We start from the raw sequence: 17,979 nt of genomic DNA, 5'->3' as shown, positions 1-17,979 counted from the left end.
TGCTCGATCTGCAGAGAACTGTGCCGCTAAAGTTGAGATTATCCGTTCTTCGGATTTGAGAAGCATCGCCTCCATGTCGGCTCGGGTTAATGGCGGCTCTTCGTGGCTAGTAGCACATGTTGTCTTTAGGCTAGTAGAGGGATTTTCTTCCTCCCCCAGTTCTTCTGGGGGCTGAGGCAGTTTCTTTGTGGGCTTACCCATCTTTGCAAATATTTTGGACAAGGCGACGCTGTGCTTGCGAAGTATGTAAAGGCTATTTCTGAAGGATTTGAGCAGAGCTCTCCCGGTTTGCTGCCTACTCCGCCATTACTCAGACTGGAAGTCAGAAAAAAAATATCTTAAACCAGTAACAACCTGAAAAAGCACTACTGACACAAAACTTCAGTTAGTATAACGGGAAGTATAATGGGAATACACACTAAACCAAACAACTACAAAATTCTGAAAACAAACAAAAACAGAAAAAGAATAAAGTAACAGTCTTTGAAAAAATACACAGTGTTGCCTTCCATCATGTATGCCAAAACTTTAAACAAAGATGTTACACAATCTGTTCGAGCTTAAAGTAGTGTGTGTTGAGGATGGCTTTCAGCAAGTACCACACTAAATTATAGCTCAGTTGAATGAGTTACAACCATTTTTGTGTTGATTTAGGGTAATTAGCTGTGGCAGCCATCTTGAATTGGACTGACTCCAAAGTTAGTCAGTTGTAGATGTACAGCCAATGATTAGTTTTTCATTAAAAATCTGCTCAGTGCTTCATTATCATTAGGACAAGTGAACACACATGCACACACACACAGACAATTACATGTTTGCCTGCCTGGGGAACAAACATTCTGTTTACCTTCTCCTGTGTTCCTAACTGCGATGCACTGAAACGTTTCACGGCAACAGAGTTCTGAAGAAGATGCTGCAAAGCTGAGTGAATTTCAAATCTAAACAAACAAAAATTTCCACATCTAAAGTGCACAACAACAAAAAGAAAAGACCAGAAATTTTAATTTCTTGCCAACTCTGGTAAGTTTTTTTCTTCTTCTGCAAAACAACATAATTCCTATTATATTATTATTTAACAGTGAGTAAAAGTTAATTCTGTCGGTGAAATTCCATAAAGCCGGTAAGCTGTTATAGTTTCTGGCTGTCTTAAAGAAAGTTGACTTTTCCTCACACAGAATAAGGGACAAAAACTACGTTGATGGCAGAATCTGGAAAACAGGCAAACTGTCACTTCTCTGATTACAGGTACACTTATTTCTCACAATTATTATTTTGTTGTTGTTGTCTTTGTGTAAGAAAAACAGCATGTTTTTGTGCTGTTCAGTTTTCTGTCAGCGCTTTACCTCACTACATGTGGATATGAATCCTACTGGAGTTTATGTCTTTTAACGTCTGCAAACAATGCAAAACTCATGTGTGTAAAGCTGATCAGTTTGGTGTCTTTATTCATTGATCGATCTTTTTATCACTCTGTAGACAGAGACAGCAGGCGACCAGCGACAGCAGAGTCTGCATCAAGTGGATCAACAAAATGGTGACCAAAGAGGTGCAGAAGCAAATCGCAGCGCTCCGTGCAGAGTTTCATCTCATGAATCTTGAGCTGAGACAGCAGATGGAAGCTGAGCTCAGGAAACATCTGGGAGAACCAGAGGGGAAGGAAGCAAGAGCGCCTCGCCAACATTTCACCTCACACGACCTAGAATACACGGCAACGAGGCAGCTGATGAAAGTGGAGGATGACAATAGTGACAGAGAGGAAGATGAGGAAGAATTAGTTGACCAGATATCGAGATCCGACTCTCCTGAAACGTCTGACAGAGATGATAATGGTTTTGATGATGATGATGATGATGAGGAGGAGGTATGTGATGATGAAATCAGGCCTCTCCCTGCTGATGTTCACAGCACCTCACATCAGACTGAACGCTGGCCAATCAACAAGCAGACTTTCCCATCACAAGCTCCCAGTGTTTCTGACACCAACCAGCTGATGAAGCAGTCAGAGGAGAAGAAAGGCACAAAGAATCCTCTACACATGTTCGTGGCCGGCGAACAAAAATGCAAGGAGGAACGTGTCGGTGTGGATGAAATGAAAATAACCGAGGCTTTGCTGATGGAGAACGAGTGGAAGAAATGGCTGGACGAGCAGGAAGGGAGGGTGAACTATAACAAGGGAAAACCACGAGGCAAAAAGAAAACGGAAAAACAGGAGAACAGTGAAAAATACGCAGGGGCAGCGAAAACGGGGAACACAGACACTATGAAGAAATTCAGGACAAGTGTCGGTCATTTTTTCTATCCCTGTTCAGCTTACAAGTGGGAGAAATTTGACAACGTGGGCTGAGACTTGTGGCTGCAGAAAAGGTGCTGCCCTCTTAAGGCCATGCTTCATATTAAAGCCACAGCTTTAGTTACTTAATAAATAATGAGCCTGATTTTAGCATACCTATTTGTCAGTGCTTCACTGTGCATTAAAGTAAATTACTGTATGAGTTGGTCAGTGGTCAATTTAATTACAGAAGTGTGTTTTGGTAACTCTCCAGGCTCTATAAAAATGTCTTTTTTCTGAATTAATATTCACACAACTCACCTCCCACTTCTTCTGCAACAAAACAGTTGTTTCTCTACTTGTGTTTTTTTTTTTCAAATTAACTCAGTGAAGTACACCGGAGATCAGTTCTCTTGCCTAGCACGTAAAGGAAAGATACGGATCAAATGCTTTCCTGAAGCTTATATGAATAATAATTTATTAGGGGAGGCATAGCTTAGCACATATCCATGTGAAGACATCCCAGTTTCTCTGGAATTTCAAAGGATGTCAGTCAGTGAGTTTTCTAATGAGAACTGCAATTCTACTCCTATCACAGGACCGACACAGAGGCATACAGACAACCATAACAACACGCTCACACACAAGTTCAACTTAGACTCTTTAACTGACCTATTCTGCACGGTTCTGGCCTGTGTGTGGATGCTACATTCACACAGTGAGAACATGCAAACATGCAAAGACCCAGGTGAACCAAGACCTCCTTTACTTTAAATGTTATTATAGTCTTTGTTATTTAAAAAAAAGGGGAGGGGGGAACTCTGAGAATGCAAAAACCAAACCAAAAAAGAAGTTGGTTTGCTGCAAATATATTTTTGAATCATAACGGGAAATTCCAAATGAGAATATTCTAAAGATAGAGAATATTGTCATTGGTCTAATTCTCTCTCCAGGGAGCTACATCAGCTTTGTACCAGCAGGTGGCACTACATCTCTTCCAAGACGCATCCAAATTTAGAACCGAGCTCAGCAGTGCCAGTGCATTGATGTAATTCCAAAAATCCTTGTGTGTTTGTCTAATACGCACTAATCACAGGCTGCACTTTTATTTTAAAAAGGGCTAAAAAACAGGTGTTACCAAGTCAGAAAATGTATCCTGCAGTGAAAGAACAGAAATACTTCTGGTCTATTTATATCTTCTTCTGTTCCTGATGCTTTGCTGAAGTGAGCAGTGAGAGCTTTGAGTAAAATCTTAACCCTGGAACAACGCCAGCTTCAGACAGACACCCACCAAAGCAGCATATGTACTGATCACCCTGAGCTTTTAGGAGCGGAGTAATGCTTGAGATGTAGGCTGCAGTTTATTCAGTTTACTTTATAATTACATTTTCCCAAAGATCTGGTTGAAAATGATGAAAAGAGAAAAAAGTGCAGAGACATTGCATTACTTACGATGTTACAACAAAGACCTAAAATGTGACAAATCTTAAAGTACCCATTTGTATTCTGTTTTTATACAGTTAAAATGGCAGTAAAATGCTTGAACTTGTCCAGGTGCTCCTCTAACAACCAAGGTGTTGAAACCAATAAGTTACAGTAACTCTTACAGTAACGATTACAGCAGCTCTGTCTCTCTTCGGTGACTACAGGCTATAAATATTGGGACAAAATCAATAGAAAATAATAAAAAAGGCAGGTATATTTTAAAAATAAACAAGTCTTCACAGATTTTTTTTTATGTGTCTCTTTCTCTTCCTGAATCAATAAAACTGGCTTTCCAGATCATGATGATTTCCAAGGAAACCCAATGAAAACAAAAAGATGTTCTTCTGAGGTTAAAAGCTACAGATAGTGCATATTTAGAGTGGCTTTAATATTAATGGTGTCATTTTATTCCAAATGAATTTCAGATGTTAATCAGTGACAAATCGTACAAATAGTTACTTTCCACCTGATGCCATTTATGACTTATCATTCAAAGTAAATGAGCTCATTTAAAATGCAGGGTCACATTCATATTGAACAACATGATCACTTACAATAAGGTCGAGGGACAAATCATGCATTAGGAACATTATCAGAGAGTCATAATATGCAATCCTACCAGTTCCCAGCCAGGATTGATTTTTCTGTGCAACAGAAACACTTGTGATGCAATGGCTATTGGGAAAGCTTCGCCTACTGTAAGCTACAGGGAAGCTCATTTGCAAATATTTAGTATCCGCTCACCACCGAGGAAGCGAGGCCTATATTGAGTTGCAAATGATCTATGTTTGATTAGCATGAGAAGCAGGGAAACCATCCCACAGCCTTTGGTTGACGACTGACCACAGCCCACCTGTGCCACATTGTTATTGTTTCTCTCTCTGGCAGTCTAAATCCTTTCTCTCACCTGCTTCATCCAGCCGACTTAGAAAAGCCAGTCGCTGCCAGCTGCCGTTGTTAAATTTTATGACAGTCAAGACTGGAGGACAGAGGGAAACACAACAATCGTCGCTTTTGTTGAGGCTAAGGGTTCATTTGGGGTTTTATGATGAGAGGTGCCGCTCTTTAGAAATCAAAACAGTCATTATATAAGCCTGATTTGTTTCTTTATTTTTGGAATACAGCTGTACAGTTCATTGTTTTAAAATTATCTTATTTTTCAAAATAAAAAAGTTATGGTAACTGAAGAAGTCTGTGCAAATGCTTACAGTAGGAGGTGTGATAGTTAATCGTGGAGAACTATAGGGGTAAAACCAATTCAGCCCCAGCTCATTTTTTCATTTTAATATTGTTCTTGGCAGGTTCTTTCAAAAAGCTATCAAAATCTTCTAGTCAGCTTCCTTTGAGGCCTCTGGTGTTGCGGCACACAAGTTTCAGGAAGTCTGTTAATCAGCTTTGGGTGTTCGGGCTTGACTAATACATATGCCTAAGAAAAATGGCAATGATGTCTCATTAATCAATTATTAAGGACAATTATTACCCCTAACTATCAGGTTACCTGAGCTTTTTTACTCATAGGACTATAGAGAAAGAATCGCAACCTATGCCTTTTAGCTGAAATGGCAGTAAAACGTTTCTGGTGTTCCACAAATATCAAATATCTAATTCCTTCTGTAATTTGACAAACCTCCTTATACACATATCACTATTGTACAATGTTGAGCCAATATACAGGACGTTCACACTTACCTTGCTGATGACTAATCTTGGTGGGAGGGTAGCAATAGGAGCTAAAATAAAACCCAATTCCCCAGCTTCACCTGTCCACTGAGAGAGTGACCCATCTCCATCTGTTCTGTCATTACTCTGACTTCCAATCACTCCTGGTTTTGACCCTGTTAATGCACAGTGTGCACACCAATCACTGCAGGTCACTGTGTTGAGACAAGGCTTTGAGGGAATTTTTGAGAGTAACACCAAGTCAACATTAATCATTTTTGCTTAACAGCTCTCATTATTAATTTAGCTGTCTATAGGAAGAAGCTACGTTTTTCTCGCATGCATATTCTAGGTTTAGACCAATGAGGGAACTGTTGTGAACGACTCTGTACACCTTGTTTGTGCTTGAGTGTGTGTCAGAGGTGACGTGATGGAACTGGTTGAATCGACTGAGAACAATGCTGAAGGGCAGCATTTCGGCACAGAGCAGTTTACATTTTGCAGGACACTTATTGTTCTTCTGACACCTCGTTTGAATTTGTCCTTCAGCCGTTCTTATAAGGAATAAGTGTCGTTATCGGAGGAGGAGAAGTGAAACTGATCAAGGAGACGATGCAGGTAAAATTATCCATCAAGGACAGTGAGGAGTGATGGATAGAAAGAAAAAAGAGCCTATTTTCTATCCCCAAGGACAAGAATTGACAAAACACCTTGACATCTTGCTGCAAGAACACTTTGGACTGAGCAAACTGAACAATCTGTTTGAAATAAAACAATCTTTTAACACCATTTTGCCTTAATTGTTTCCTTGGTTTTGATCACTTGTCTTCAGATTACTTCATCTTGGTATCACTTCTGCTTTCAGCTCTTAAAATCTGTATTCTTGATTATTCTTCTAGTTGTTTCAGCTAATAGATAAGATTAAAATTGTTGAAAAGTGCAAAAAAAAGAAAAAATCACGACTCAAAACTAAAGATAAAGGCTGTTAAAAAATCAGCAGCAACACTCACCATTTTTTGTTAATTTGCTGCATAGAGTTGTTCACCTTTGCATGAAAACATTCAGATACTCCAGTGCAGGTCATTCACTATTTTTCAAAAGAATGCTGTCACTCCAGCAACAGTTTTCTTAGTTAACGATGTGCAGAAAGCCTTTAAGTCAAACTTAACTGTGGGCCTTTCAGTGTTCGAAGTGATGGCCCCCAAGGCTATGATGAATCCTAGTTTATGTTGCCATCCAGGCACTCAGGAAGTGAGGCCATAAGTTGTTTCCAAATATGTGCTTCTGCTGCCACCACACAGAAAATGACCGTGCCCCTTAAAGACACTCCAGGACATCTAGTTACAGCTGATAAAAGCAAATGAGGTCAATCCCTAGAGTCAACTCAAAGCTGTAATATCCGACAAACAGCAAGATTTCAAGATTTTTGGAGTAATTAAAGCTGCACAATATTAGAAACGCAGGGAACTGCTGTATTGCTGAATACTGCAATGATGACATCAGTTGCAATAAACCCAATTTTACCTCACTCCTCTTATTGTCTGCTCTGTCACAGCGTTCAGAACCCTCTCTGTGTGCTTTAGCATCTCAGACACTACTAGCTGAACAGGCTGTGGGTATCAAGGTCAGTGGAAGTCCCTTGGATTGGCCAAATATATTATTGGTATGCAGAGCATGAATGCCTGGCACTTGTAATATAAAAGCTTATGATTTATTGCTGTCCAAGCAGTCCTTTGTGATATTTCGCACATTGGAATTGCAATAGCGATAACGTTTTGATATCTTGTGCAGCGCTGGTAGTAATTCGCTGCAACTTGGTAAACTGAACCAAACTTGAAAGTATACGACTCGGTGACTCACTTTCTCGTACAACTTTGCCTACATTTTTATGTGTTGAAAATAGATAAAGGATTATTCAACTGTAACTACATATATGACCAAACCTCACCCAATACTAATTCAGACAATGCAGTACAACCATAATAATTAAGAAGGTTAAAATAAGAAAGTCAAAGTTGATGCTTTACCAAACACCAGCATTAACAAAATCTATGAGACTGCATGGATGATAAAGGCCCACAACATATGTTTAACAGTGGATATATTTGGCATTTAGCCTTGTAGCCTCTCTGACACAGAAACCTACTTCTCAGGTTTAGCTCATAAATATTTTAGAAGATTTGAGCTGTTCAGAAGAGGAAAGCGCTACATGACTGCAAACCAGAAGCAGAGTACTGAATTTGAAAGTTACAGCATAAAATATAGATCGTGATCTTCCTGATCTACATTAAGCATCTTAAATTCATGTTAGAAAAGCATACTAAAACATATGAGGTAGAACACTACTGTGGTTACATGTGGAGGCAAAAGCACAGGGTTAATTTATCACACATTTTGTTAGCTAATGCAAGCAACAAAATGTGTACGGCTAATTCGATAACATATTATCACAGACAAGGACGCTTCGAGTTGGAGCTGTGTACAACCATAAAAAACAACGGTAAAGCAAAAGAAAAACATACTAGTTCTTGTCAGTTTTGTTCAAGCATGACTCTTTGATGTAAGCCCATTCTAAGCTAATTATTCCAGCTTATCATGAAAGAGATAAGCTGGACTTTATGAAAAATGGCTTTCCCACATATCTTAAAAAACAGGCAGAGGCAGAAGCTAATGATGAGCAATTAACTACCTATATGATGTCTTGTCTAAAATACACTCATAATAATTCCCACAGCTGTATCAAACAAACAAGATAACCATGCTGGCTAATTTTGCTGTGTTTAGTAGCTTCTTTGAATATGTTTTTACCAGCAGTTTCTCAGTATGTCAAAGCAAACATGGCCTTAACGTGAATTTAATTCTACTCTTCTTTTTGTCTTAGAAAGTTGCTCAGGTTAACAGTTCCTGTAGCATCTTTTCCTGTGAAAGCTGTAGACTATAAACCATGAACAATATTTCCCAAATGCCTGTTTAAGTAAGTGGCTGGCTGCCATAAGTTAGCTGGCCAATTTGTCAGTATTAGTCACTTGAGTTAAAACGAACTGCAGATAATGTTATACTCTCCAACACCTTATTATTATTATTATTTCCCAGTTTTTCAGTATGGGTTTTAAATGTACTTGATGTTGTTTGGTTTATTTAAATGTATCGGTTCTGGCTGGGCTCTCCACTCATAGTAGGAAAAGATTTTAGTTTCTTTTTTTCCCCCCTCTTTTTTGCACAACAGCTGGCATAACATATGGGTGGTTTCCCTTGAGGTCTGGCCTTGGAGCCTGGGAGTTATATGATTTACGTCAGCTGTTCGGATAAAGGTCTTCTGATCAGAAATCTCTGATGGTGTTTATGAAATTTGCTTGGGAAGCCAGTCTCCCGGTTTGAATGGCATGACCCTTTGGCTTCTGATGACACTGATACCACTCGTTGTACTTGGAACTAGTTTATAAGTCTGGATCTGAAGGCCTGGCAGAATCTTAGCTCTAATTACCAGAGCTCTAATTGCACTAATTTGGTGTCTCCAATTTTCACTTTTGGACTTCCCACTAAAACTCAGCACAGGTGTTTCTGCACATTAATTCAGCCACTTGATAATAATGGCTCCTGTCTGCATCATACAGCTTACTCCTATGTACTGAATTGTCTCTGGGGCATCTTTGCAGAACATCTGGGACCCTGTGTGATGTAGTGGACCCTGGTTTCTATTTCTCCACTGCTGAGCTATTCATGTGCTATCATGAATAATGTCTCTGAGCTGTTGTTATGACCAGCCAGTGTTAGCCAAGGGTAGAATTTCTCTGCTGTGTTTTATAGCTGATCCCATAGACACAGCAGAACTCCAAACCTTTAGTTAATATTTGTTGCAGCGCCGGGGAAGACCAGTGTACGCATCCAAAAGAAAGCTGCCTCAGTATGTATTGAATTAGATATCAGGTCAGGTCAACTGGATAATGACAGAAAATTACTCTGCAGCAATGTCACATTAGAGATCGAATCACTAAAGTGAAAGAACTTGGAAGATGGGGAGGAAATCAAGAAATAGCAACAAAACAATGGAACCTATCAATACTCTGTAAAGTTAGTTTAAGGTAAAGAATTAATGGGACCTAGATTACTTGATAGAAACTCACATTATGCAAACACAGTTGTCTAGAAATGGAAAAAAGCTGATGATTTGATTAACCTAATAATATATGAAATGCATTGTTTCAATAATACAAAACTCTTCTCAAAGCAAAAAAGAAATCATTGAAATACAATGTGAAGGCTGTCCGTTTTGTAAATTTTACAACTAATTTAGACTTGTGAAAAAGGGAGTTTAATAGGGTACTGATATTCTTTTTTTTTCAGCTAGTGTCAGGACTTGGGTTTTTTTTTTAGTTAGTCTTTAAGTTTCTTTTGTATTGGGTTTATTGTCTTCATGTTTAGTTTAGTCTTTGTTCAGTTTCTGCTCCTTGTATTCCTGTCATCATTCACTTGTCCTCAGCTTATCGCTTGTCAGCCTGCCACGCCCATCTTCACCTGCCCCAAGTTTGTAATCACACACCTGTACCCACTTGTCTCTTTTCTCCACAATCATTCTATATCAAAACTGTTTCATAATTTTCTTGTATTTTATATTGAATGGTTATGTGAAGAAAAGTCACTGTTTACTGTGAAAGTTGAAAGCCAATAATGGATTAGTTTACATAATTAATATATAATACATTTGCAGCATGCAGCAAATGACAGGAGAGGGTGATCGAATAGTGAATAAATAAATTAAATAGAATAGTGATTAAACGGGTGGAGAAGTGAATTGCAGAGCTCCGAGCAAAACTTCTTCACGTGAATCTTGAGCTGAGCGAGCAGATGGAAGCTGAGCTCAGAAAACAACTGGGAGAACCAGAGGGGAAGGAAACAAGAAAGACTTCCCAACATCGCAACTCACAAGACCAAAAAGTTGCAATTCTTGGTCTTGAATAATTTAATTTTGGTGTGGCAGCTGGCGCAAACAAGACAGCTGGTGAAAAAAAGAAGTTGAAGACTGCAATGATAGGGAAGGAAAAGATGAAGAAATATCACTTGGCCGAATGGTGCTGAGCTCCAACTTTGCTGAAAAGAACCACACTAACCACAGCTTAAAGAAACTGTCAGAAGATAAAAGCTCCAGGATGGCGTCAGATGGACATGATTCTGATAATGACAACATCAGTGATGGGGATTTTTATGATGGTGACATCAGGCCTGTCTTTGCTAATGACCATGGTACCTCCCATCAGACTGAATGTTGGCCAAAAAGAAACCCGATATTATCATCAGAAGCTCCCAGTGTTTCTGACACCAACCAGCTGATGAAGTCAAAGAAGGAAAGTGCAAAAAAGCCTTTCCCACTGTTTATGATCAATGAACAAAAGCGTAAAAAGGAAAGCGCCCATGTGGATTAATCAAAAATGGACGAGGCTTTGCTGATGGAGAGCCAGTGGAAGAAATGGTTGGATGATCAGGAAATGAGAGTAAACTATACCAACAGAAAACCACGAAACAAAAACGAAACCTCAAAAACACAGAGCGGAGCAACCTCATATACCAGAAAATCTAATGCAGAAAAACAAAACAAATGGACAAATGAGCACTCATTAGAAAATTTTACTTAATCTCTGTAACTATTTCTATTCTTGTGTGCCTTACGAAAGATTCTAAGCCGAAGAGTGAAACTCAGCTCGTCTCTACAAAACCCAAAGCTTCAGTTATTTAATAAATATTAAGCACAATTTATCTGTTTCTCAGTGTTTCCCTGTGCATAATGGACGAGTTGATCAGTGGTAAATTTAATTACAGAAGTGTGTTTTGGTAACTCTCCAGGCACCAGAAAAATATTTCTGTTCAGAAATTAATATTCATACAGCTCACCTCCTACTCCCTCTGCAAAAAATAAATAAATGTTTCTATCCCTCTGGGTTTTTTTGTTGTTTTTTTTAAGTTAAGTCAGGAAGTTAGACAAGCGATCAGTTCTTGTAAGTAAAATAAAAAAGAGCAAATGTTTTTAAATACTTATATTGATATTATTTTTCAGAGTTATGGCACTGCATCCTCAATCATTCATAGATTTCAAGGCAGAGAAACCGTTAAACACGGGCAACTGCAAGACACTTAATCACAAACTGGCGTTATTAATCCCCATTAATATCTGCAGCTGATGTCAGTCATTCTTTTGTCTATGCTTGAGTGTGTTATTTTCTTCGTTAACAATGTCCAGACATCCTTAAAGTCAATATTAGTCATGTGCCTGTCAGTGTTTGAAGGGATGGAACCCCCAGGCTGTAATGAATCCTAATTTATTCTGCCGTCGAGGCACTTTTAAAGTGATGCGTTTCTGTTGTCACCACACAGAAAATGATCATGACTTACTAACACACTTCTCCCTACAGGGCATCTAGTTATATATTGTTTTAGTCTCCACAAAAGCAAACAAGGACAGATAAAATTAATGTGAAGTAGCAATATATAGGACAAACAGAACGAGTCCAAGGTTTTTAATGTAGTGAGCAATTATCCTCTGCGAGGCAGTGAGAGGAGGTAAACTGTAAGAAGTTATAGGCTACGTGATTTACATCAATACACCACCTAAAACATACACCAGTGATTCTTAAAGTCCTAGACTCAATGATAAGTCAGCCCACGTGTTAGTTTGCATTGCACTGAAAGGCACTGATACAATAAAATGAAGTGTTTACTACTGAGGTAGTGTAGAGTGGTGAGGCTCCTTTAAGAGTGCACACAGAGAAAGAGAGTGAGTGCACGGGACGGGGGAGGGAGGGAGAGAGTCTGTGTGGTAGTTGGAGAACATGAGTGAAACAGAGGAAATTAGGCAGGAAAAGATTGAACTTCTCGCAGTAAATGTACAGTGTAGGCGGCACTAACAGCAATAAATGCTAAACTCTTCAAGCCACCGTCTGTCTGAGTCTGTCTTCCCACTGCTGTGTAAATAACAGGGGGTTAGCTGCAAGTCGCAGCCTCAGCCTCTGTTGGTGTCATTATCAGAAACAAAGGCAGCAGAGACAAAGGTGTGATGTCACGTCACCGTGGAGTTCTCTAAATGTGCAAGGGAAAGAGAGGTAGATTTAGGAAACCAAGTTTTTTTTAAAGATGAGGGGACAGAGAAATATGCATTCATTTCGTCTTTACTAAATTATTAGTGACAATTACTATTCTCAGTAATAAATGTGGTAAAAAGCTCATACGAAATGAACATTTTTCTTTCAAACTGCGTCCTTTGGGCTGAGGTTTATGCAGCTCACTGAAGACAGACGGTGTCATTTTTCACACGAGGTTGTTTTTGTAGTTTAACTGTCAAAGCATCTGTAACCTCAATCATTTTGATGTTAGTGCCTTGTTGCCTTTAAGTTCACTTTATTGAACGTGTTCATTCTTGTGCGAAAACACAGGCGTTTCTTTTCGTTGAGGCATGAAAAGTAATTAAGTTGATCGAACTTTGTTAGACTTTCTTATAAAATTACAGTGCACATTAAGCTTTACTGACCAAAGCTAGTTAGGTCCTCAAGCAAAACAATTGGAGGCAAACAGAGGCATTTATTTTGGTTGTAAGCAAAGTTAATCAAAAGGGTTTGCTTATTGCTAGATTTTTCAGGTGTTTGACCTTATCTAGGAATCAGATTTGGACATTTCTATTAAAAAAAAATTTTTGACATGCACTTTATGCAATGGATCATAACACAAAACATGCAGTCAACCTTTAACCCATTCATAATTCAGACTATTCGCCCGTCCTAACATAAAGTTCTGAAGACAACACGCTTGTCTAGGCTGATGTCTTTCCAAGTCGGAGCATTCCCTTTACTTCTTAGGATTTGCAAAGTCCAAGAGCTTGCATGAATGGAAACATCACGACACATTGCATCTTTTGGCACTGAGCCTTGTAGTCTCTGACACAAAAACCTATTTCTCAGGTTGGACTGATAAATACTTTAAAAGCCTCTGAGCTGCGCAGAAGAAGATAAGAGGAAAACCTGTAAGACACGACTGCAAAACGAGAAGCAAAGTGGTGAGCTTCAGAGTCACAGCATAAAATATAGAGGCTGGGATTCTTCCTGACCTATATCATAAATATCAAGCATAAATTTTAAAAAAAGTACTACAAACATTGAACGTGTGATGTGGCAAACTACTGTGGGGGCAGATATAAAATGGCCGGAGCCAGAGTTAATTTAGAGTACACTTCAAGATGAAGCTGTGTACAGTGGAACAAAAAAACGTAAAAGCAATGGAAGCTCTTCATACTTTGCCCGTTTAGTAGAGGGTAAAGAAGTTACACAGACCCTGAATTAGTTAGGCTCACTTTGAGCAACATGGTTGTCTACAAATGTAAACATAATGGTTTCTAAACCTAATAAAGTCAGAAATGTGCAGTCTGAATGATGACTTCTACAGTACTCATGTCAAAGTAAAATCAGATGGAGGACATATATAATCTGGAGATTGTTTTGTTTTTGTTTATTTTTTTTAATGCACATGTCATTCAAATGTGTAAAAAGAAAAAAATGTTTGAGGTGTTTTGAGGTCTGGAGCTATTCCGTGTAATGCGTTACTGATGCATGCATAAAAGCAAACACAGTCAAATCTACTTTGCATCGAAAACGAAAGTAGTATGTGATTCCATTTTACAGTGTGGAGTCAATAATTAAATTACTTCCAAACTTGGCTGGCATCATTCTCATCACCCAGTTTTAAAATCAGAACACTGAAATGTCTTTTTAAAGTTAATTTTTACATTTCCTTTTCATGAGCTCGGAGTCTATACTTGTATACTATTACTATTACTTTATTATTAAAAAGTCATACAGAATCATGGAGTACTGCATTCAAAGAGTGCATTTATGCATTTAGGCAGCAAACAAGTGCTTTATCAGCATGGAGTACAAAAAAAATGCAAATGTTTTTGACATGATCCTTTTAGAAGCACAAATTGTGGATATAAAAAAAATCTACATTTACTGGATCGTTCAGTGACATTATGTGTTGTGTGGTACATCTCACTCTTTATTATTTTAATCCTCTCTCATACACTTCATCTTGTTTTTTTATATTCATCTTATCTTATGTTAATTAACAATAAAAGAAATGAAACATCCTGTCCTTCATTGTTTCTTGTCTGATCATCTCACCCACATCTAGCTGCCTGTTGTCACTAAAGGTCAGTAAAGGTAATCTTCATCACCATCATTTCCTCTCATTACCTGTTCTATTGTTGTCTTTTTCATTTCTTATTATCGCCAGTTGTTCTCGCCTGTGTCTGTGCGTTCGTTTGGCTGTACCTTTTAGCAAAATATGTCATGAACCACTGAATACATTTTAATTACACTGTACAAAAAATAAATCATTGGGTTGACATCTAAACTTTGTAAAAGAGATCCGTGATCTCAATGGCATTAGCCTGGTTAAATAAAGGTTAATACATTGTCTGTTAGCAAAATATCTTGTGAATTTTGTGAGACCTTGAGTGAAGAATCATAGTCCGTATCTACAGCTGATTAACATTTGGACTTATTCCAATTCAGGATGGCTGCCAGAGCTTATCAACGTTATTCAGCTCAAAAATGGCTATAACTCAGTCAGTTTGGCAAATATTGAGCTGAAACTTGTTGTGATAGTAGCTAAGACTCATTCCAAACACATACTCTGAGTGTGACATCTCACAATATCACAAGATTGCGCATCATGTTATTTTTAAGGACTGACATAAGATGGTCTTAGTCTACAACTCTGGAATTAAATGCTTCCAGAACTGCTAGTCCTTTAACCTTTTACCTACAGCCTTGTACGTTATGTATGTATGCTGTATGGAAACGTATCCTTGTGCTTTACCCTAAGACCTGAATGAAACAATAAAGTGTTTAACTGGTTTGCCACCGCTCTGTTCTTTCAAGGCACGCACAACCCACCCCCAACCCCTCAGAAAGCAACTCACAGACTCAGATTTTTTGCATGTTATGTAACAGTACAGTGCTAAGGCAATAAAACAAATGCCAGCTAAGTCAATAAATATGTGCCTTCTTATATCTCTTCGACTGAACGCGCTGCATTTTCCCTCGAGATTTATTAAAGGGACCTTTCGCCAACTTCTGAGAGGAGATGTGCTAAATCACTTTGAGACGGCAGTCTGGATGATGCTCAAAAGCAGGTCAGGAGCACTTAGAGACAAAAAGCTCCGCAATAACTGTTGCCACTTGAACGTTTAAAAGGGAAAAAAAACTCAAGTGCATTCTTCATCTCCAGTATTAATACACCCGTATTATTAGATCAGGGCAGTCTGTGTGAAATGAGATGGTCAGCTGTGGATGGTCAGCATGGCTATAGGCAGGAGAGTTTCGAGTTATGATTCTAAAGCAGGGGTGGCTTATCCTGGTCCTCGAGGGCCACTATCCTGCATGTTTTCCTTGTTTCCCTGCTCCAACACACCTGATTCAGAGGTTAAATTACCTCTTCTTGTTCTGCAGAAGCCTGTTAATCACCCATTGATTTAAATCAGCTGTGTCGGAGCAGAGAAACAAGTAAAACATGCAGGATAGTGGCCCTCGAGGACCAGGATTGGCCACCCCTGCTCTAAAGACTTAAAGAGTCATGTTCCTGCTCAGCTGCTGAAGCTTGACAACTAATGTTGTTATTAAGCATGCATCAGGACACAAACAGCCTTTTAGTTTAGCAAATCTCTGCCTCTGGGATGCCCTGACTCAGCATGTTTAATGATGTAGGGGGCATACCTGATATCTAACTCCATGAGTGCTGGTGGGGTTTCATGAAAAAAAAGGAAAGGACCCCTCTGGAGAATGCATTCACTCAGGCAAAGACTTTCAGAGTATTGGAGTGATTGAGAAGGCAAAATGATATCTGATCAGGTTTGTTGATGGGGACCACACTCAGCACTGGTTGTAGTCATAAGGCCAACAGGCAGAGTCCTACTAGCAGCAAGGGTAGAGTAAAGAGGAGAGTGGAGTGAAAAATCAATGAGCGCGTCACATGACAGGAGGAGCAGGGAAGGAGCTGCAGCACCATCGCTGTCAAACTTGTCCCATTTATCCAGATCAGTTCCACCCCTCACTGTCAGACCTTTTGCATCCACGCACACACTCATTGTTTTCGACCTAGAGGGTATTTTTTTTTTTTTTTTTTTATCTTTACTCACAGAATCGCTTGCGTTTTTACGCAGCTGCTCCTCCTCTCCCATCATCGTCACCGCCGCGGTGGGATCCACCACCAGCCTCTCGAAGCACGCCGAGCCGAGCGAGGAGCTCTTCTGCTGGTGGATCACCAGCTGGGACGCCAGGAGCTTGGCGCCCCCGCGGGCCGTCAGCTCGGGCTTGCTGCCCGTGGCCCCCGACGCGCCGCAGAGCAGGGGCTGCCCGTCGGAGCTCGCCCCTCCGGCGGCCGCCTCGCCTCCTCCGGCGCACTTGTCCCCCTCGAAGCTCAAGTTGGGCTGCGACGACGAGAACACCCGGTCCAGCTGTTTCTTTTTCCTCTTGAACATCCACAAGCCCGACTCCTTCTTGGTGCCCTCCGCGCCCCCGGCGGCGCCGCGGCGCTCCGATCCCAGTTTGGGACTCAGCCACGGCTTGGTCTTCTCCTGGAAATTCTTCCACATCCTGCGCTGGTAGGACAGAGACTCGTGCCTCTTGGCGGAGCCCTCGGCTTTGGGGGATTTCTGCTCCATGGTGCCTGTGCAGCAGCCGGCCAGCCTGAGCACACTCTGTGATGTTGGTGGAGGGATGTGACAGTCGGGCTGCTGCAGACTATATGTGTGTGCGTGTGTGTGAGAGTGTGTGTGTGCGTGCGTGCGCTCCCACTGATGGTTAATTTACAGCGCCAAGATGAAGGAGACGCGCACAGTGACGGGAACAGCGGCTGCTGATCCTAAAAGACACCTCGCAGAAAAAGCCCCCCGACGTCGCACTGCCGTGTGCAACCAATTCAGGTCGTCTAAAGTTTGCTCTCACCTCAGCTGGGAAGTTGGAGCGCATCTGGTCACCTCTGGGAGTAGAGGGGGGGACGGGTGAAATAATCTTATAAACCCTAAAACAAAATAAATGCTCGGTTGGCTCTCCCCTGCTCTCTGTTTAACTCCAAACTTGCACATTAATTGTTACGTCCTAATGAAGGGCGAAAGGGGTGCACCCGCGCCTCCCTCTGGCCGAAGCGCGCAACTTGACGGGATGACCTGGGTGATTTCGTAACACAAGCCCCCCCCGGTGCCTCGTGGAGGATGTGCGTGATTCATCCGTGGACCCCAGTTTGAGCTTGCTGCTGTGAACTTAAACTCACCTCCAAAAGCACTGATCCTAACTAAAAGTGCATCTGGCCCAAAGTGGGAAATCTTCCGAGGCTTAACAGATTTGTGGGGTCATGATGCTGCGGACGCCATATGTCTGGATATGAGGACGGTTCCTCCTCAGCAATTAGGTCAAGGCCTCGGCAAAACGCTATCAGCCCACGTGCAGCAGTGAGCAGCCTCCTCTGGTTTTATTTTCTTGCTGCTGCGCTGCTCTGATGTGTAATAATAACTCATTACACCCCCCCCC

General features: G+C 40.5%; 2 protein-coding genes across 6 annotated transcripts in view; one reads left to right on the top strand and one right to left on the bottom strand.

The window, feature by feature from the left end:
• The window catches only part of mctp1a (multiple C2 domains, transmembrane 1a), a 129,468-nt gene extending 111,925 nt beyond the window's left edge, over positions 1-17,543 (bottom strand). The window contains exon 1 of one of the 4 annotated variants that reach the window (XM_037975243.1): positions 16,590-17,543. In XM_037975243.1, coding sequence (XP_037831171.1) covers positions 16,590-17,114 — 525 coding nt within the window. In that variant the 5' untranslated portion in view covers positions 17,115-17,543. The remainder of the gene's footprint in view (positions 1-16,589) is intronic. The other 3 variants (XM_037975244.1, XM_037975249.1, XM_037975255.1) reach the window with 3 other exon arrangements.
• Positions 21-2,549, top strand: LOC119616965 (histone-lysine N-methyltransferase SETD1B-like). 2 transcript variants are annotated; one of them, XM_037975263.1, is made up of 3 exons: positions 21-1,020; positions 1,176-1,245; positions 1,477-2,549. In XM_037975263.1, exons 2-3 carry the CDS (start codon positions 1,199-1,201, stop codon positions 2,342-2,344), a joined length of 915 nt encoding a protein of 304 aa, XP_037831191.1. In that variant the 5' UTR covers positions 21-1,020; positions 1,176-1,198; the 3' UTR covers positions 2,345-2,549. The 2 variants fall into 2 exon arrangements, with proteins under 2 accessions (XP_037831191.1, XP_037831192.1); XM_037975264.1 differs by lacking the exon at positions 21-1,020 and having other exon boundaries at positions 1,057-1,245.
• Positions 17,544-17,979: the final 436 nt, after the last annotated feature.

This window comes from Kryptolebias marmoratus, linkage group LG1, assembly GCF_001649575.2.
Source record: "Kryptolebias marmoratus isolate JLee-2015 linkage group LG1, ASM164957v2, whole genome shotgun sequence".
Classification (NCBI taxonomy): domain Eukaryota; kingdom Metazoa; phylum Chordata; class Actinopteri; order Cyprinodontiformes; family Rivulidae; genus Kryptolebias; species Kryptolebias marmoratus.
The sequence above is the reverse complement of the archived record's forward strand: the minus strand, read 5'-3'. Positions and strand labels throughout refer to the sequence as shown.

Bases quoted from the DNA above. Each gene is read 5' to 3' on its own strand.
- LOC119616965 (XM_037975263.1), top strand. From the start codon at position 1,199: ATGGCAGAATCTGGAAAACAGGCAAACTGTCACTTCTCTGATTACAG. The intron at 1,246-1,476 runs GTACACTTATTT...ATCACTCTGTAG, and splicing joins TGTCACTTCTCTGATTACAG to ACAGAGACAGCAGGCGACCA.